At 59.0% G+C, this 20,881-nt stretch overlaps 1 protein-coding gene across 1 annotated transcript in view; it reads left to right on the top strand.

The window, feature by feature from the left end:
- CCDC57 (coiled-coil domain containing 57) overlaps window positions 1–20,881 on the top strand; it is a 56,173-nt gene extending 35,292 nt beyond the window's left edge. The window contains exons 16-20 of the mRNA XM_090257603.1: window positions 876–970; window positions 3,291–3,407; window positions 3,791–4,007; window positions 4,214–4,218; window positions 20,514–20,881. Coding sequence (XP_090113729.1) covers window positions 876–970; window positions 3,291–3,407; window positions 3,791–4,007; window positions 4,214–4,218; window positions 20,514–20,714 — 635 coding nt within the window. The 3' untranslated portion in view covers window positions 20,715–20,881. The remainder of the gene's footprint in view (window positions 1–875; window positions 971–3,290; window positions 3,408–3,790; window positions 4,008–4,213; window positions 4,219–20,513) is intronic.

The raw sequence follows: 20,881 nt of genomic DNA, 5'->3' as shown, positions 1-20,881 counted from the left end.
GCGGGGACGGCGCGCTGTGTGAGGCCTGCAGTGTGGAGCCGCTGCCCCTCAGCCCTGCTCTGCAGGGAGCCCTCCACTGTAGGCTCCCAGGCGGGCGCAGAGGCTTTGGGCGGCACTGGTCTGTCCGCATCTCTTTGCGGAGATGATTTCTCTGGTTCATAAGTTGTGTCTACGGTCATTGAGGACAACCAACTGTGACCGACCATCTTGTCAGGCTTTAACAGCACTAAACACAGGGGACTGTCCAGCCGAAGCCAGGCCCCACGCGCTCTGTGTGTGCTGTTTCCAGGCGCTTCTCGGCTACCCTCCACGGTTCCAGCCGCCAGGGAGCAGCCCTCGGGCTTCCCCCACACCTGCCCAGGCCAGTCATCGCCTCTCTGCCTCTGGGCAGGGCCGCCCTGCGGGGAGCTGGCAGACCAGCCCTGCTCTGGTCCTGGCTCCAGCCCTGCTGACCAGGCTCTGGCTCCTGTGCCCGCCACACCCCTCCGGCGCAGGTCCAGGTCTTCGGATCTACATTTCCAGACAGGCAGACTGTGCGTGTGGGCCGCAGACACGGGCCCTTGGAGATGGACAGCTGACTATGTACCTAAACCTCGCTTCCCGTTTTGCTCTGCTGCAGGGAAGGTGTATTTTCAGGTCTGTTCACAGGTGTGTTCCTTCTGCCGCTCCAAGGAGCCGTGGGAGGATGTGGCTGCAGGAAGTGGCCCTGCCGAGATGCCGGGGCCTGCACACGGCTCACAGCCGGGCGCCCCCAGCACGCTGTGACGGAGGAGGGGCTTGGGTTTCGAAGAGGGACACGGGTCTGTCTTCAGCACGAGAGAAACCCAGAGGTGATGTGCACACAGAACCGACCTTTCCCCTCACCTTGTTTCCAGGGAAACCACACCAGCCCCACCCCAGTCCCGAGCCCGAGGCACCGTTGGAGCGGGGCCCACCTCTGAAACAGCTGCAGCCCGTGGTCACAGCTCAGGTAGCTCTCTGTCACCCGAGAGATGTATTTGTAACCACTGTTACTAATTTCTTAAGTGTTACTTTTCATTACAGAAACGTCAAATTACAAATACACACAACCTAAAAAGCCTCTGATTTTCATAGTTGCCAGTAACATTTCATTCTGTTCACTGCTGGTTTTTAAAATCATAGATTGTGTCATACATATGTTCTGTAGCTTTATCCGTCTGGGTATTATCTTTTATCTTGACCAATATGAATTAGGTTTAAAATGACATCTTTTAAAAATGTCTGTATCTTTAGTGGTATTAACTTTTTTAATCTCTTCATTGGTATTTGTTTCTCCTTTTCTGGGTTACTCATAGATGTGCGTTGAAAATCTTTCTCCTGGTGTACGTGCACTTGTTAGTTTGCGAGCGCTCTTTATATATTAAGGAGGCTGCCGCTGTTCTGTAGGCGTCGTTCTCGAACTTGTCATTTGCCTTTTAGTTTTCCAGTTTCTTGGTCCGCAGATCACTTTTTACAGATACAATGAACTCGGTCAGTGTGCTCTGCCGGCTGATTCTCGGTTCCGAGTTTAGATAACTCGTCACCCGTTCCACCGTTGTTGGTTTTACTAACTGTCACTGATCTTGAACTGACATATTTGTCATGTGCTAAAAACCTGTACTTTTGCTTGTGTTTGTTTTTTAATTAATTTTTAATTTTCAAGTTTTATTTTTACGTGAAGCTGTGAGAGTAGTACAGCCCTGACCAGTGAGGCCCAGTGGGCTGGGTGTCATTCTGCAAAGTGAACGGTCGCTGGTTCAATTCCCAGTCAGGGCACACGCCTGGGTCGCAGGTTTCGGTACCAGGTTGGGATGTGTGGAGGCAACCAGTTGATGTTTCACTCCTTCTCTTTCTCCCTTCCTTCCCCTCTCTCTAAAAATAATTAAAATCTAAAAAAAATAATGATAATAGCACATACCACATACACCTGTCACCTAGATCCACCAGTTGCTAACTTGCTACTGTGTTACTTTGTCTTCTTCTCTTCCCCCCTGTGCCTTCCTCACATCTTAGATAGAGGTGACAGGCAGACAGACAGACAGCTTATTCCTGGGCCAGTGAGAGTAAGTAACGGATCAAGCTGCTTTATGTCTGAAACAGGCCACCCTGACATACAGTTACAGGAAATTATCAAAGCTGGGAAACATACATTAACCATTAATACAGTCCCAAAATTTAAAAAACTTATTTATTTATTTTTAGAGAGAGGGGAAGGGAAGGAGAAGGAGAGGGAGAGAAACATCAGTGTGTGGTTGCCTCTCGCTCGCCCTCAACTGGGGACCTGGCCGGCAACCCAGGCATGTGCCCTGACGGGGAATCGAACCTGCAACCCTTTGGTTCTCAGGCCGGCGCTCAGTCTACTGAGCCACACCAGCCAGGGCTACAGTCCAAAATTTAATGCATGTTCTTTATTCAGTTTTTGGCAGTCACCTCTTTTAAGCCATCCTCAACCAAGCAGCCAGTCCATGACCCGCACTGCTCCCAACATGTGTGTGCACACGTGTGTGCGCACCATGTTCGCGAGTGCACATGTGTGCAGGCGCACTGCGCTAGCATGGCCATGTGTGCGCGTGCATCACGTGTGAATGTGCACATAGGTTAGTGTGTTCGTGCACACGTGCTATTGTGACCACGTGTGTGCACATTTGTGTGTGGGTGTGTGCATGTGTGCGTGTGTGCTGGTGCGGCTGCATGTGTGCGCGCACACGTGTGTGTGTCTCCTTCAGCCGGAGCTGGCCCTCACCCTTCTGCCTCCCATCGTCAGTTACGGGAGGTCGGCGGCTCTGCAGTCGGTGGCGCTGTGGCTGCCACTCTGTCGTGGTGGCTGGGCCCTCATTTCCCTCACTGTCCGAGCCTCTGTCCTGCTCTAAGTAATGAGTCTTGATACTAATCCTCCTCTGCTGGACGTTTTGCAGATACACTCTCCCAGCGTGTAATTGTCATTCCGGTTTATTTAGGATGAATTAGAATTAGAGAGAGCCAGGCGGCAGGCAGCCTGCTCCTCCGTGAGATGCCATGAGGTCCCAGTTCACGTTCTGGGAGGGGGCGAGAGGTCAGGGCTGGGCAGCCAACTCTGCAGGGGGAGGCGCATGTGCACCGTGGGAGTGGCCGGAGGAGCAGTGCGGCTAGGGTGGGGGCTCAGTCTGTCCTGGCTGGTGGGCCAAGCAGAGTAAGTGCCTAATACCAGCAATTTGGGGAGTGCTTCCTCCTCATCTTGGGAAACCCAGTCACATACTCCGCCGATGGGACCCACAGACACTGAGTTCCTTCTATGTTGATTTCCGTGGCAGGACTCTAAGAATGCCAAAGTGGAGCGTTTCCCCAAACGCTCAGGGACGACGCAGCCCCACTCGGCACCGGCGGTGCGCAGGAGTGACACTCCACGGGACGCTGCAGCAGGCCCAGGGGCGGCAGAGCAGGTGCGCAGCATCGGGGGTGCGGCGATTGGGGTCACAGGGGAGGCCGTGGCCCCAAGTGACTGTCGTCCTGGTTGCCGGGCATCGCTCAGGGTGCTGGCATGCCCCTCAGGGCCCCGCTCGTTCACACAGCCGTAGCGGTGGGGCCTCGGTCAGTGCCTTCTCTCCAGACCGCAGCCCCGTACTGACTGCACTGGCTCAGAGGGACCTGGGCGGCCACAGAGCACAGGCTGCCTCCCGTGGCCTCTCTCCTGGTCCTTGAGGTCTCACTGCCTTGTCACCTACCTGAAGGGGGACAGGGAGCCTTGTCATTTTCTCTGGGTTGGAGATGGGGTGGCTTTCAAGGATAATGTTGTCTTTTCTAACTTTTATAGAAACAACACAAAATCTCCACAGCTACCTGCAAGTCAACTAGTCAGAAAGAAAACCGGTCCCCAAAGCCACCACAGGCTCGCGGACTCTGCCAGGACAGTGGCCATCACACCCCAAGGTCCTCGTCACTCGCCAGCAGCTCCCTCCAGGACACATGGAAGCTACTCGACCTGGGGTCCAGTCTGTCTGGCCTCGCCTCCCAGGACGACTCAGCCCCAGGTGGGTGAGAAGGGGTGTCCAGGACCGCTGCCGCGGGTCACAAAGGGCAGTGAGGACGGGCAGCAGCTGCACCTGGCTGCCAGGCGAGTCCCAGCTCCCACGCTCTGGCTCGGTCACCTGTGAGCCCCGCCGTGTCCTTCCTGCCATGCCCCCATCCTGCACTGCAGGCCCGGGGCAGCGGGTCTCCAGCACAGCGTCCAGCTGAGGCGCGGTGACCCGTGTGCTCAGGCGGGGCCGACCATGACCACACCGTGCCCTGAGGAGCTGCTGCGGTGGGGAGTCCCCTCGTCCTCCTGTCCCACAGCGGACATGGGCACAGTGGGGCAGGGCCCGTGTCCTCGGCATGTGTCTCAGCTGAGGAAGCCCAAGGGGAGGAGCCCGTCTTTTGTGGCAGGCTGCCCTGTCTGCCCCCTGCCTCAGAGCTACGCGCTCCCGGGCTGGCTGTGTGCAGAGCAGACCCCGAGGCAGGCGCGTCTGCAGCAGAGGCTGCCAGGACCCTGGCGGGCAGGACTGCAAGTGGCGTGGAGACCTGGCCCAGCTGCGGGTCTGGCAGCGGGAGCCGGGCTCCGGCAGCTTCCCTTTGTTTCCCCCTTTTAAGTGTGACGTGAAGCCAGTGCCCCGAGAGATGTGGGAAGCTGGCAGAAAGGACTGGGAGGTGTCGCTTGAGGAGCCAGCAGGGACTAGATGGGGTTGCCAGCAGGTCATGTGGCTCCCGGGCAATGACGGAGGCCGGGCTGGAGTGTGCCAAGGGGGAGCAGGAGGGGCAGGGGTGCTGTGCATCAGCTTAAATGCTTTTGGTCGCAAGTCAAAGGGCAGCCTAATGAGCGGCACTCGCAAGAGTTTTCCTACCAGATCTCATGGTGGCACCTGTAGAAAGTCCTGGCATCTGAGAGCATTCCCAGCACACGGTGTGCGTGGCGACGTGACACGCTGATTAAAAATGGGCGTCTTTCCACCAGCAAATCTAGTCCCGAGGCTGCTCCTCTGGGACTCGCTTTCCTCCTACCGGTTACGAAGCGCCTGCTGTAGCTCCCATCACAGCAGAGGCCGGACCACAGGTGTTCCTCTCTCCTTTACTTAATTCTCTAATTCTGTTTCATTTAATTCCCCAGAGCTCTTCCATCTCACTGGCCGCCTGGTCTCATGGCCTCCCCTTGACAGTCATCAGAGACAGCCTTAGACCCTGGGAACCTGCTGCCAGAACTTGACAGTGTTGAGGTTCCTTGTCCAGAAAGTGGAAGGGCTGTCAGTGGCCTCGTAGAGGGAGGCGGTGAGACGCCCAGCCCAGCCGTCTGTCCGTCAGCATTTCAGCACAGGCTTTGGCGCACCCTGGGGAAGATTTAGTTGGGAGGAAGCAGCTGAAATCAAAGCAGTTTAGTTTTTTCATTATGGAATCTGCAAAATGACTTTCTGCTCTCCGTGTATCTTACTTGAGCTGCGTAATTGAGTTACCCGTAGGCTGTTTCTGCGCGCTATAAGGTTATTGTTCAAACCTTGCTGGTTCGGAAGAGCTCTAGTTGAGACGTGGGCACGTTCACCTTTATGGTGCAGCGCGGCGTGGGGACGGTCTCCGGGAGCAGAGGTGAAAATGGGCAGGAAGCAGTTGAACAGTTTCAGGCATCTGCACAAAATCACGTGAATGGCTTTTATAACCTGGTATTTCGCAAGATGGCACTAAGTTCGCGGTATTGAGGTGGGACCAGAACCACGCCGCCCTCCACGCCCCGCCCCGCCCCCGTGGCCCCGCCCTGCTGTCCCTCCGGCTTTCCAGGCGCCCGCGCTCTGCCCTGTTTCCCACCCGGCCAGGGCTGTGGTCATCCTGACTCGGGACAGGGCCCGAGCGTGCTCCCTGGGGCCTGGGGTCCGGATCGCCCTGCCACACCCAGGCCTGGGCCTCGGGGTCAGCACAGCGTCCCCTTTCCTCTGGCACCCGCTGTCCAAAGGTGCGAGTCCACACCTGCCGCCTCTCACCTGCGTTCTTCAGGCGGCAGCAGCCTCAGAGGGCCACGTGTTTCCGCGCTGCAGCGGCCCGTCTCCCTTCCTCCCAGACGCGTGCAGCCCAGCCCCTCCTGCCCGCACCTGCGGACACCCCCGTGCCCGTGTGGGCCCCCCGGCTTCCGACGCCCCGGCACCAGCCCCCATAGGTCGCTCTCACTTATCTCGGTCGCGTCTGCTGGGAGAATGGGGTGGGGGTTGCCATCCTTGATCCTTGACCCCTCGCCTGCACAGGCAGGTTCGCAGCAGGTGCCAGGGCGAGGGGGTTGTTGCAGGGAGACAGCTGGAAGGGGGGTCCGGGGTCCAGACCCTGAGGCAAAGTGAGAAACACTGCCAAGCGCAAAAAAGACCCTTCCTAGATGGAAGGACGAAGTGTCCCAAAGGCAGCTGTGCTCCCGAATGCAGTAACCAGGTAGTATGATTCTGACGGGTATATGGGCAGAGTTTCTCCTGAAGCTAAAAACAGTGGATTTTTCAGTTGGCAGCGCCAGCATCACAGTGGGGTCAGTGGGGACAGCACCGCCCCTCCGGGGAGGGGACCAGCCCAGAGCAGCCACCTCCCTCGTCATGGCGACTGGGCGCAGGGATGGGGCTTGAAATCAGACCTAGAAACGTGCAGGACTGGCGCTGAGTGTTCACAGAGGACCAGGACATGAACCTGAGATGTGACTTAAAAATCACACACATCACCCCGGCCGGTGGCGCAGCTGGTTGGAGCAGCGTCCTGTGCACCAGAAGGTCGCGGGTTCAGTCCCCGGTCGGGGCGCCCGCGGGAGGCTGCCTGTCCATGGTTTGCTTTCACGTCTGTGCTGCTCTGCCTCCTCCTCTCCCTCTCCCTCCCTCCCTGTCTAAAGTCCATTTTAAAGCTTTCCTCGGGTGGTCCTGACCACTGTGGCTAAGTTGGCTGGGTGTCATTCCGCAAGGCCAGGGGTCACTGGTTCCGTTCCCAGTCAGGACACAGGGTTGCAGGCTGGGTCTTGGGAGAGGAAACCGATCGATGTTTCTCTCCTTTTCTTTCGGCCTCCCTCCCTTCTCTCTGAAAACAAACAATCTTCTTAAAAAAGTCCTCATGTGAGGATTTTTTGAAAACCAGAAATATGCACTGGCTAATGTGGCTCAGTGGACTGAGCACCGGCCTGTGAACCAAAGGGTCGCCGGTTTGATTCCCAGTCAGGGCACAGGCCTGGGTTGAGGGCCAGGTCCCCAGTTAGGGGCGTGCAAGAGGCAACCGCACATGGATGTTTCTCTCCCTCTCCCTCTCCCTTCCCCTCTCTCTAAAAAAAAATAGCATCTTTAAAGAAAAGAAAACCAGGAATATCTAAGATAATTCTTTTCTTAACCTTAAAAATAATGAAACTGGAAAGATCCTCTTAAGCAACACAGCAGAGGTCAGCCCTACATGAGCACTGTGACCCACTGACCGAGCGGGTCAGCTGCACTTGGGAAACGCAGGCAGCCAGGGGCCGGGGCGGCGGCACTAGGCCTGCTGGGAGTGCCGGTCGGCGTGGCCCCTGCAGGCTGTGGGGCGGCCACTGGGGCAAAGGGAATGCCAGCCTGCGGTTGGGAGTGACTCCTCCTCGCGGCTGAGAAACACGGAGACGGCGAGGCTCGAGGGGAAGAGGGAGGCAGCTGCCCTCTGCCACCCTGCCAGTGCCGTCCCTGCCGGTTCAGCGGTTCAGGTTTTGTGCCTTTTTAGAGGCGACCAGGAAAGGCAGCAGCGAGGCAACGTGGGTTCACTGCGACCTTTGCAAGTCAGAACACAGCAGGACAGACGAGTCTCAAAGGGGACAGCCACCCAGACTCTGGGGAGGGGCCGGGCGGGGCAGGGGACCGGACAACCCCTTCTACAAATAAACGTGGTCTGAGAGGGTTTTTCAAAGAGCGGAGCCCAGCTGGAGAGCTCCTCGTGCTTCGCCTGTGTTGGGGGACCTGCGCCCCGTGGTGAACAAATGCCACAAGCCACCGGCAAGGAAGCCGAGGCCCAGGCCCTGAGCAACTGCCCCAGGCCGGCGAGCACACAGCCAGAGGTCCCAAGTCCCAACCTCCATTCCAGGCCCTGGGGTTCCAGAGGGACAGGGTGGGGTGGGTGGGGGAAGGGCCACATTGTCACAAGATCAATAGGTGGCAGCGGGAAGCTCCTGCAGAATGTCTGCTGGGTTAATGCCTGGCAGACCCCTGAGCACCCGTCCTTGGGACCCTCCACCCTCAAACTAACAACGAGGAACAAAAAGGGACATGAATTTTAAAGGGACACAGTGTTAGTGTTGCGTTTTTTTCTTTAAATGTTTGTCCTTTGGCAAGTTACGTTAGTTTCTCCTGAAGTTAAAATATATTTCCTTTGAAAGATTTTATTTATTTTTGGAGAGAGGGGAAAGGAGGCAGAAAGAGAGGGAGAGAAACATCATGTGTGGCTGCCTCTCTCACGCCCCTGACTGGGGACTGAACCAGCAACCCAGGCAGGCGCCCTGACCGGGGATCGAACCAGCGACCCTTTGGTTCACAGGCCAGCACTCAATCCACTGAGCCACACCAGCCGGGGCAAAGTATCTTTCCTGTAGAAAGGGCTGCATGCGATGTTGAGATAAGGGGCGCAGAAGCGTGACAGTAAGTCAGGTAACTTGGCAGGCCGTTAGCTGAGGACCCAGACAAAGGGCAAAACAAAGGTGTCCTGCTACAGCCCGCCGTTCCCGCGCCTGTGCCCTGCGCCCTCAGCCCCACCTCGGGCCCTTCCCGGCAGCTCCTGTGGGTCAGGATCAGAATCCACGCCATTGGACTCCAGACCCTGAGTCCAGCGGGCAGAGAAGGGTCCCAGGGCAGGTGGCACCGTGCTAACTGCTGGCCACTGGCTCTGTCACCAGCCCCACCCCCGCCCCCCATGGCAGCGTGGCTCCAACAAGCCAGGTTTTCTCGCTTTTGAAGAAGAGCAGGGCCCCTGACGGTGCAGGTGGCCATAGCTGAGCGTGGCCTACGTCCACCACGAGCTCGAGGAGCCCCTCGGGCTTCTGCTGGGTGAGGTCGCAGCCACAGGAGCCTGGGGCAGCTGAGGAACCGTCCCGAGGCGCCCGGCCGCACCAGGGAAGCCCCTGGCCACTGCCCCACTCTGCTCACCCCGCTGCTCTGAGAGTCCATAGGGCCTTCCACTCTCACCGCAGCCCATTTGTGTAGGCTGTGGGACATTCCAAGGTCACGACCAAGGTCTTGGGGTGGACCACAGGGACAGGAGACCGACCACTGGGTCTGCCAGTGCCCGCCGGGCATCTCCCACCACACAGGGCCACTGACACGCTCAGCCCTGCCTGGGCTGCAGAGACAGCATCCTGGGGACCTGCCACCTGCCGCCCGGGGCTCTGGAGGACTCCTGCACCACGTTACTAGTTACCAGTCTCTCAGTCAAACCCGAGGGCCAAAACGGACTCGGTTCTGTCTGCTACATGCCGGAAGCTCGCCGCTACGTCTAAACGTCCTTCCCTGCTCCTGCGAAGCTCGTGTGGGTCTGAATCCCTGGCTCTGAGGTGGCCCTGCCACTGCCACGTCAGTTCCCTCTGCCTGCCCCCCGGCTCCCGGGGCTCCTTCCACAGCGAGCGCCTGAGGAAGCCAGGCCCCACCTCCTGGTCCCCAGCCCGTCTCCCCAAGTTTATCTCGTCACTCACGTGGAGACTGTCCCCTTCTGCCCTCTCATGGCACAGGAGCCCCGAGTCCCAGTGCAGAGGACAAGCTGCCCATTAGGAAGCAGTCGCTGGGACGCACCCGTCTGGGATCTTCTGCCCCCAAGGGGTGTCCCGTGTTCATCAGCCGCTGCACCGCGGTGCACGCCCGCTGGTACAACGGTCCCGGGGCTGGGCCAGCCCGGACCTCCGTGGGCTGGAGAGCAGTGGGCCCGCCGGACCCCTGGTGCCGCGGTCAGGGCTCGGGCCCCCAGACCTCAGACGGTCCATGGCTATTGGTTCAGCCCCACCCCAGAGGAAGAGCTGGAAATCTCGTTTTTGTGTAGGGAGCTTCGGGTCTTGAATATTGGAAACCAATGGAAAGGCCAAGACAAAGTGGGGGCCAAAGTGCAGCTCAGTTTCGGAGCTACACGCTCCTGGGGGCCGGGTGCAGCCACGCCTGCGGGCGTGGGCCCTCCCGCTGCAGCATGGCTCTGCCTGCGCCACCAGGAAGCAGAGGGAGGGCCACAGTGATCCGTGCCGGCCCTGGCGAGCGCCTTCCCTGGCTGGGCAGGACTGAGACACCCCCAGAGAGCATGCGGCTCACGCGTGGGTGGACCACACACCCAGCAACCTAGCTGGGCTGGGCGCCAGACCCTGAGGGGGCTCAGGGCCTCCTCCTCCTCCCGGTGCCGTAGGTTTTGAGTGCAGTGCCCTAGGGCCTCCCTCTGAAGCTGCGTCTGTGCTTCCCGGGACATGGCCTGGCCGCCCTGCGCTGCCCCGACCGCAGCGGCTGCTCATGATGGGAATTCTGATGACAAAGCAAAGTGAGAAGCACACAGGGCGGGTGGCCTGGGAGGACAGGGGCTGCACTGTGCTTCCGTCTGCGCCCTCGTCTCTGTGCCCGACCCAGAGAGCTCCCCTGGGGCCTGGAGTCTGCGCAGGCCGCTGCCGCGCCGCGGCGACACAGGAGGCCGAAGAGAACCTCGCGCCACGCAGCCCAGAGACCAGCCAGGCCGCCCACCAGGAAAGAGGCCACCGTGAGCCAGGCAAGGACCGAGTGACCTCCACCCCGGACACGTAATGATGCAAACGCCGGTCAGGGCCCTGAGCTGGGACCACAGGGAAGCACCGTCCGTCACAGGCTCAGCTTGTGTGCGCACAGCCACTGTCACGGTGGCCTCAGGAGGCAGATGTCACAAAAACGGCCCACAGGAGCATGGGTGCTTGTCAGCGCTGTGACGGCAGCTGTTCCCGGGCCGCAGGGGTGAGGGGTCCCGTCCCGTCGTCTGCACTTCCCTCTGTCCTGGTGGCTCTGCCCATTACTACACTTGGGGGACTAAGTGGGACAGCCAGCGCCCTCCGGGGAACTGTTCTGGACGGAAATAATACTGACTAGGTGTTTCGTCGCCAAAAAGGATTTGTTCATGGAAGAGAAAGGGTTGCAGCCCAGAGCACGCAGACATGGCAGCCACGCACGCCCTGGCCCTCCCGCTGTGACATGGGGGTGTTTCTTGAAGCAGAAGGAAGAAAAGGGAAGGAGAAGTCAGAACCCCAGAGCTTTGTTGTGGACAGTCTTCCTGTGGCACTGGTGACGGCATTGAGTGCGGAGCTTCCACAGGCCCCGCCTCCTCCCACCGACCCTCCCCACGGGCTGGGTCTGCCTTCAGGGCCCAGGGCCAGGTCCCTGTCACGCTGTCACGCTGTCACGAGATTGGTGTGCACCGCCCATGGCACCCTCCTGTGTGCAGCCGGAGGATTCTGAGAGCCGGGTGGCGGGCGCTGCATGGGGTGGCCACTCCAGCTTCCTGCCGCTATGGCCTGTCGCCACCCGAGACTCTTGAAGAAGCACAGCGTAGCCTCTGAACCTCTTGAGAAAAAGGTGTTCAAACAGAGCTTTGTTAGCTCTCTTCTTGAGGTCGTTATGATGAAAGAACTACTGCCACTTGGGGAAAAACTTGTGTCGAAATAACTTTCCAAACAAAGCAAATACTTTAAGAAACGGCCAAGTCAACTTGCTCTTGAGTGGCGTTTACTCAGGGCTCAGCCTGGCAGCGCACACTTCTGCATCTGGCCAGCAAGGACTAGACTTCAACATCCCTCCAGAAACAGCTAGAAAACCGGACAGAGTGGGAGGAGGCCCTGCCTTCAGGCCCTGGACGCGGGCAGCCCAGGGCTGTGACCACAGGAGGTGGGAAACCATGCTGTGAGCTCCGGCTGCTTCCTGCCCAAAGGACGTCTGGGCCTCGGCCCTGGGATGGGACACCCGACAGAGCTCAGCAGCCTTAGCAACTGGAGGAAACGGGAGTTGGGGCCTGGGGGGCCGAGGGGCTGGAAATTGCAGGGAAGAGTCCAGAAAGTGGGGGACCTGCAGGACACAGCTCCAGAAATCCACATAGGAACAGAAGCAGAGAACAAAACTCCACAGATCCACGCAAAGAAAAGACACGCTTCTGAGCCGAGCCCCTTCCGGAGCCTCACAGGTCAGGGAGACAATCAAGCTCCAACCAGCCGGGGTGGGGTGTCCCTAAGGATCACTGCTGTTCATTGGGGGCCCAGAGAAGTCACTGTCAGTAGGTGGGCTCATTGCCTTCGGGGTGATGGCCTATCCAGACTTACCCTAGAAAAGCTTGAAAACAGTGTTTGAAATGCATGAACAAGGGCTCTACCTGCAGAGCCCAGCACTAGAAACGTCAGGGAAATTGCAACCACATTTACAATGCCCACGCGGATCAGGAACCCAAGGCCTGTGGAGACGCAGGAAGCTGTGATCCAGATCCAAGCGGGAACCCAGTGTTGGGAAGAGGCCCAGAAATGACAGGAGTGACGGGGCCGCAGACAACGGTAGCGAGAGAGCCGTACGGCCAGATCCACGTGTTTATAAAACATGTACAGAGTGAGAAGAGTTCAACATTTAAAAACACACAAACAACTTCCAGTGCTGAAAAGTGCCGTGTTTGATGAAGACAGTTCATGGCACGAGGCTGACCACCGAGCAGAGGCGGCGGGAGGAAGGACGTGAACTTGGAGGCACAAGGGCATCCTCTCCAGAGCGACACACAGAAGGGACGTCGCGGCGGCCTCGTCCGTCCGTCCGTCCGTCTGCCCCGGCCGGTGCAGCTCCATGGCTGGACGCGGTCTGCGAACTGAAAGGCCCCCGGTTTGATTCCCGGTCAGGGCACATGCCTGCGTGGCAGGCTTCCTTCCCTGCTGTCAGGCTGCCTCGCTCCGAGAAACCACCCAGAGAGCAGTCTAGGGCTTCACACCTGGGCTTATGGAGGGAAGGGGTGGAAGGTAAGAGGGGAGACTCCCAGTGCCCCTTGAGGGCCCATAGGCACGGGGGAGGGGGAGAAGAGGCTCCCCACGGCCCAGAAGGGCCTGGAGCAAGTGCCTCCTGCTCCTCACGGTCGTTTCCGAACATACGTTTCGGTTAGGGTGAGTCTCACCCCACACCACGTTCAACAAGGGATTCGCGTCTCCCTGCCCTTCCCCAGTCAATGTGTCGTGGTAGGTCCATGGACATTTCCTCTGGGAACCAGCAAAGTTCATTCCCACTTCTGGGGGGCGGGGCTGGGACTGGGTTAATTTGCATATGGCTCATTTGCATACATCAAAAGTCCCTGAGTTGTCCAGCTGCTGCCATGTTTTGACAAAGAACTAACAGGAAGTGTTGGCCGCAAATGCCCCGAAGGAACTGGGCTGAGGGAGGAGCCCCCGTGCCCGGAGCTGGCCCAGCCGGGGTAGAAGCCGCACCCCCTCCTGCGGTCACACTGACTGCGCCGCCATGTTCCGACGCCGCTGTCTGAAATAAGTACATAAACCCTTTTAAAGGAAGGGAGGGAGGGAGGAAGAAGAGAAGGAGGGGTAGAAAAGTATCTGAAGAAATTATAGCACTTTTTTTCTCACTTTGATGAAAACTGAGCTCACAGTTCCAGGAAGGGTAACTACCCCGTGCAGCAGGATAAACACACGTGTGCCACCCGAGGAAACTCGTGATCAAATTTCTGCAAATCAGTGAAGAAGCTAAAACCCTAAAGGACATTACGTAGAGATCACTGTGGATAAAAACCACGGCAGGTCTCCCTCCAGAAGCGGCGTGAACCAGAGGACGTGCTGAAAGAAAAGAAAGCTGTCAAGTAGGAGTCTCCACGTAGCACAAATCGTGTTCAAAAATTCAAGCAAAACAAAACTTTGCAAGTTTGTCGTGAGGCTGCGGCACCCCTGGGGGCCCCAGGCCCCTCCCGTCCCCTTTCTGGCTGTGTGTGTGGTGAGCCCTTCCGTAGCGCTGCCTGCCCGGCTCCAGCAGCGACTCAGCAAGGCAGATGCAGCGTCGTCGGTTTATTTTACTTTATTACTTTTTTAAAGATTTTATTTATTTATTTTTAGAGAGAGGGAAAGAGAAAGAGGGAGAGAAACGTGAATGTGTGGTTGCCTCTCACAGGCACTCAACTGGGGACCTGGCCCACAACCCAGGCCTGTGCCCTGACGGGGAATCAAACTGGTGACGCTTTGGTTCGCAGGCCGGCGCTCAGCCCACTGGGCCACACCAGCCAGGACCACCCGTGCCCTTGCGTACCACTTCTGTGGCGTTATGGAATGCAGCCTGAAGCAGGTCCGTCCTGTTTACACATGAGAACTGTCTGCATCCTTTCTACTTACCTGACAACCAGGACCACCTATATAAAAAGATAAAGCCTTGATAGTTTCTTACTTAAATGTTTTTTAAAAAGCCGACGGGAAGAAAAGGCCAGATGCAGCTCTGCACTGTCTACCAGGCCTCCGAGGGAGAACGTGCGGGGCTGGTGGGGCTCTGGGAAGCGTGCCAGCATCACGCTCACTTTGTGACGCCTCTGTCCTCCTTTGCTAAGGGGAGGCCACCAGGGGGCTGGTGGCAGTCGCAGCCACAGACACTGAGCTACAAAGGGGCCTGGCCCGTGCCAGGAGCCTCCTCAGGACGCGGGGCGGGCAGGCCTGTGTTTCCGATGTTTCCTTCACTGTTTTGACGGGTACTTGGTCACCCACCTTGCTGAGCCTCCGTGTTAACGCTAATCGTTTGTCTCCGGTGCTTTTTGTCTTCAGGTGATGACTGTATTTCTTCCCTCCCATCTGTACGTGCTCTGCTCCTTGAGCTGGCCGGCGCCCCAGTACCGCAGTGACGGGGACTCACGGGGGACGTGGGGCTCCTTACCTCTCTGGAGGGGCCTGAGGCTGGCATTCCCACCAAGCACAGAGAGGGCTGTGTGTCTCTGAAATGGGGCCTTTGTCAGGGCAAAAAGTGTCCCCTATGTTCCTGATTTACGTAGGGAGGTGTCAAACCCTCTCAGATGTTTCTCCGGCCTGGATGGAGATAAACAGGCTGTTTTCCTTTGGGGCTGCTTCACGCTACAGAAGGGCTCCTGAGGCTGGGACAAGTGTCACTGGGCGGTGACGTATTTTTAATACCGGATTGATTTGATTTGCTGGTGTTTCTGGGTTGCCTCTGCAGCGGGCCTACAGTTCCACCTGTGCCGCCCTTACCTGCTTAGGGAATAAAATGAGCTAGGCAGCTTCCACTCTTTCTACCTTCTGAGTAATTTGAAAAAGACAGAAACGGACAGTCCTCTGCAATTCTGGTGGCTGTGAAAACTCAGAAGGCGCCTCTGCGAAGCCTCCTGAGCGGGGGCCGGGGGGCTCCAGGGAAGGGTGTGTGTGGCTGTCATTTCAGTTTCCCTCGTACCTACTGGGCAGTTGAAATGCTATTTTGTTCAGTGCTAGTTTTGGAATTTTCCATTTCATCCAGGCTTTGTTAACTTGCCAGTGAATAGCTCTTTATTACACCCGATTCTGCCCGGTTACTCCCTGCCCCGTTCCGTGCCCTCCCGTGTTCGGATCAGTCTTATTAATCTCCGCAGACAACAGTCAGGGTTCTGTTTGTTTTCCTGGAGTTTCCGTTTCACTGAGGTTTGCCTTCATCATTTCCTCACATCTTGTTCTGTTACGTTCACTCTTTCCAGCTTCCGGGCTGGAGGGGAAGGTCATCTCCTGCTGGCAGCGGAGTCTCCCGGCGAGTGTCTCGGCCATGCCCCACGCGTCCAAGCCCTGACCGTCCCGACACATTTATGGCTTCCTGTACAACCCGAGTGTTAGTCAGTAGCGTGTCGAGCGGTTTCCAAGCAGCGCGATTTGGGGAAGTTTGGTTGGTTTCTAACTTGATCCACTCTGTGTGGAATGGATCGGGACTCCCTCTGTGCCCAGCCCAGCCGAGGCTGCCCACTGGTTCCTGTGCCTCGTGACGGACACGGATTCCGCCGGGTGCAGCTGCGCCGTCTCTGCGCGGCGGCGGCCCCACGGGCGCGGGGAAGCCCCCACAGCCCTTGCCGCCCGTTCCCGCTGTGGCCGCTTGGGACTTGCTGTGACTGAAGCCCTTTCTTCACCAGCACAGATGGTTTTTTGCCTCTCGTGACACCTTTGGCCTAATTCTATTTTATTCTTTTTATTTTCAACTTCATGTGTCTTTTGTTTCACATGGGTCTTTCACACAACATCTTGTGGGATCTTGTTTTATTTAATCCAGTCTGAGAATTTTGTGTCAGTTTAACTCAGTTACATTTATTGAATTCTTTTTTTTTTTATAATTTATTCGTTTGTTTGTTTTATTTTTAGAGAGAGGGGAAAGAAGTAAGAGAGGGAGAGAAGCATCACTGTGTGGTTGCCTCTCACTCAAGCCCCCAACTGGGGACCTGACGTGCAACCTAGTCACGTGCCCTGACTGGGAATCGAACCAGCGACACTTGGCTCGCAGGCCGACACTCATTCCACTGAGCCACAGCAGCCAGGGCTTCATTTATTGAATTCTTATCTATTGGGTTTCGTTCTCCTGTTATTTGTTTCCTACATATTTACCTTCTGACTTGTTTCCGCATCGCCCGGTCACAGGGCCTGTCACCCGCCTGGTTCCCACCCAGCCACCGGCCAGACAACGTCCCTCGAGGCATCTGCTGGGCTTCCTCTCCTGATTTAGGCACTTCCTCTAAGAGAGCCTGCAACATGGACCCTCGAACAGAAGCGGGACCTGTGCCCACTTTGCGGGCAGCTCTGGGGTGTGTGCAGGACACAGGCGTGGAAGGGCTGAGCGTAGGTGTGGCTCTTGCGGACCCTACCTTCCACCCTCCGGACGCCGCCCACGCTCAGGTGGGCCTCACGACAGCAGGGCTGTGGCCGGGATGTGAGGGGCTCACTCTGTGGCTCCAGAAGGACAGGGAGGGGCTTCCTGGGCCTGGTGTGTGTTCTGATGCTGGCGGTTGGAGCCAGGGTGACTGGAGTACCCTGTGACACCCCCATGTGCCCGTCGCAATCCGAGCAGGTGGGGACCTGACGGCTTAAAATTCACAGCATGGTGTTTAAAAAAAAGAGAGATTTTATTTATTTATTTTTAGAGGGGAAGGGAAAGAGAAAGGGAGGGAGAGAAACATCAGTGTGAAGTTGCCTCTCGCACGCCCCCAACTGGGGACCTAGCCTGCAACCCAGGCCTGTGCCCTGACTGGGAATCGAACTAGCGACCCCTTGGTTTGCAGGCCGGCACTCCATCCACTGAGCCACGCCAGCCGGGGCCACAGCATGGTTTTAAATGCCCAGTGGACCCTGCTGCAAAGGTGTGTGTTTCCTGGTTTGCTCTGTGACCCGGGCCGAGCCTCCCTGGTTCACATGGGGACTCAGGGAACCCTTTGGGTGGGGGAAAAACCCTGGCCCCCCACAGAAGGGGCATAGGTCAGAAGTTCAAAACTGCAGCAGGCCCCTTACTCCGCTGTGCCCACTGGACGCTGACAAGGAGCTGCCGGAGGCCGCAGTTACTGTCAGGCCTGGTGTCTCGGCCTTGTGTTCTCTACATGCTGTAGGTTAATCCCTGGTGGAAATGGCTCACTGCCCCCGACCCTGTGGACAGAAACTGGGGGATGGAGGGGCGCGGCCACAGTCACTAAGGGAGACAGAGGGGCCTCCCCTAGGAAAGCGGTGCCCTTCCGAGAAGAGCTTCCACCCCCGGGTGCAGTGAGCCTGCCCAGGCCGCATGGCAGCCCAGGGCCCCTTCTGCACGAGAGCCCGCTCTGGAGGAGCCACCTGGGGCGGGAGGGGGGCTCCTCCCCTGCCCAGCCCCTCTCACTTGTATCCAGGGGTGGGCGCTGCGTCAGGACTGACGCGATGTCTTCTCCAGGCCACTGCGACCCGGGTTACTGGGGGAGCCTGGAGTTGTTGATGAGGCCACTGGGGAGTCGGAGCCGCCCACCTCCACCCGGACCTGGGGCTGGTGCCCTCCACCACTCCAGGTTTTGGTTCTCCCCCTGCAGACAGGCTCCATATCCACCCTGGGGGCCCTGCAGACTGCCGGCCTCGCCATGGGGCATCAGCCTGGGGCCTCGTGCCCACAGGCTGCCCGCCGCAGGCTTGCGTCTCAGCCGCGCCAGGGAGGAGAGGGCACAGGCACAGCCCACGTTGTGGAGGAGGAAGCGAATGCTCATCACATTGGTTCATTGGATTAATTTCTGTCGCCTCCCTGAACCCACGTGGGAAGCCTTGGCCAGGAGGGGCCCGGGAGGGACCGGCATCCGTCTCCACTAGTTTGCTTTCCTCTGCTTGCTCCGGGCGGCCGCCAGCGCAGTCCCTCTGGCCGGGGCCCATCGGGGTCAAGGCAGGTTTGTGCAGAAAAGCTCACCTGCAGTCCTCGGACAGCGAAGGCCCTAGAGAGCCTGCCTTGCCTCCAGGCCAGGCTGGGCCTCCTGGGGGCCTGTTGGCACCCTCCCAGGCACCCTGCTTCCCACTTGGGCTGAATTGAACAGGGAGCAACAGAGACCCTTCGGAGCGCCACCAGCCCCACCGCGGGGCCTGCGCAGCAGCCTGGAGCCTGCCTGCGTCACGTCTGCACGCGCTGCCGGCCTGGCTGCCCTGTGGGGTCCAGAGGCCACCACCAGACCTCCAGAGAGCGATGTCAGGGGCCCACCCCAGGGTGGGGAGCCTCTGGCCAGGGTCACGGCTCACGGCGCTTTGAACAGGGTGGGCAGCCCTTCCCTGCCCTCACCAGCGGCCACGTTTCTGTGCAAAAGGAGAGCGTTGCCTCACTGCTGTGCTCCCGCCAAGAGGCCACCTCCACTGTTGGCCGCCATGCGCCAGGCCAGGGCACGGAGACAATGGGGAGCCTAGGGCCGGAGCCGGCCTAGGTGACCCTGCAGTGCAGCCCCCGCGGGCACCTTTGTAAAATGTATCTTTCATGAATTTTATCTTGTTCACCCAGTGTTTAGGCTTCAATCTCTATGAATCCACTAATCAAAAAGGGGGTTCAGGATGAGGGTGAGGAAACCTGGGGTGTAGAACTCGGAGCATGCGGGGCTCTTGTGGAAGCAGAAATGAGGGCCATCAGCACATGCAGGGAGGACGGGTGACAGGACTGGCTGAGGAGCCCTTGTCCCCTGAGTCCCGCCCCAGGCCCAGGGAGGGAGGGCTCCCTGTCCCCAGCCTTCCAACAGCCCTCAGGAGCCCAGGAAGGCTGGAGGCTGACACGGACAGGGCTGGGACCAGGGCCATCTCCACTCCATGCCGGTCCACGAGATCAGATTCGTCCAGGCTGCAGGTGCAGGTCCACCTGCCGGGCCCCCCCAGCTACCCCTGGAGAGTGGGGCAGGAGGCTCCAGTCCTGCTTGGCGCTTGGGGCTGGGGGCCTTGGCGTCTCAGGGACCGGCAGCAGCCAGGTGAGGAAGCAGCACCTGAGAATGCCCCGAGGCCAGCTCAGAACCAGGCGGAAGAGAAGCTTGGGCTGGGCCGGCGGAACAGGCTGGGTGAGAAGGGGAAGGCGAACCAGTTAGCAAAGGAGCAAGGGCCCAGCTCCCGCTGCCACAGCGGTGGCCTCAGGGTGTGCAGGGCCTGACACAGCCGCCTGGGCCAGCATCACAGGGGACTCAAGGGCACTGGGGCCGGCGCCCAGGCGGCAGGAAGGAACTGACCAAGGTCGTGGCCTGCAGCTTACTTGGCAAGAGGGGGCTGGAGACTGAGGACGCATCCAGGGACCCCACCCTCACCCCCCAGGACTGGGCAGCAGGAGGAGGACCAGTCCGAGGGTGCAGGAGGGAGGCCGTGGGGCGTGCAAGCACAGATGGAAGAAGGGCCCCAGAGGAGGGCTGGGCACCCAGGTGCAGCTGGCAGGGACCTCGGCCGCAGTGCCCTCCCCTGCGTGTGCTTCCCGCAGCCCCCACCCCCCCGTGGCCCTGCTCGTTCCCTTCCCAGGCTGCCCAGCTGGCCCTCCCTGTTCTCAGGGCCTGCCTGTGCCACACACGGCCATGTGCTGGGCGGGCCCCCAAGGCCTCACTCTCCCCGCAGCCACAACACTGTGCGGCAGCTGGGGGGTCTCAGGCCCCGTGAGGGGGACCGGCTCTGCGCTTGCAGCTCGCGCCCGCTGCGTCATAGCCCTCATGCACCGAAGTTCTAAAAACCTGAAAACCAGAGGGAAGCTCCAGGGGGTGGGGGCGGGGCTGTGGGCAATTGGAGGGGCTCGGGGAACGTGGCCACAGGCAGGGGAGGGCCACAGCCGGGGCAGTGCCATGTCAAGCATGGGCCTGACTGCCCCCGTGGGACCTCTTATGAAATAGTGATGACCGGACACCGAGTGTTCAGGGCCAAATGCCCGGGTGCCCAGTGGACGGGCAGGCCCAGGTCCACAGAGCATGGGGACACCGGGGCGGGGCCTTGCTGCCACTGAGCGGTGTGGGAGGACCCCTGGCCTGCACAGGCTCCTGGGAAGAGAACCAGGGTGCGGGGTCTCCAGGTCCTGCTTCCAGAGCCCACAGCCTGCAGCCCCGAGAGGTAACAGGCCTTCCTTCCCATTGTTTCTCTTCACCCGACAGAGCTCACAGCACCTCCAGCAGCCGAGGGCCAGCAGCAGCCGAGCGAGAGCCCCGCCGGGACACAGGCGGGCTTTGCCGTCAAAGGCGTGAAGATGGACGCCCAGGCCAAGGCCAGGCCCGCCAGACCCTTCAGAGCTCACCCTGCAAAACCTAAAGGCTGCCAGCGGCCCCCCAGGATCCGGAACTACAACTTAAAGGACTGACTTCACTCCTCTCCCCCCCTCCCTCCTTCCTCTCCACAGCAGGGGTGTGTGTGTGTGTGTGCCCGTGCCCACGTGCAGGGATGGTGAGCGGCAGCGCAAGGTCCCCGATACTGCTGGGGCGCCTCACAGACCGAGCACAGAGCCCATTAAAGCCGGGCCTCCCCCTC

This window comes from Furipterus horrens, unplaced genomic scaffold (genome assembly GCF_987537825.1).
Source record: "Furipterus horrens unplaced genomic scaffold, mFurHor1.1.pri manual_scaffold_11, whole genome shotgun sequence".
Taxonomy (NCBI): Eukaryota; Metazoa; Chordata; class Mammalia; order Chiroptera; family Furipteridae; genus Furipterus; species Furipterus horrens.
The sequence above is the reverse complement of the archived record's forward strand: the minus strand, read 5'-3'. Positions and strand labels throughout refer to the sequence as shown.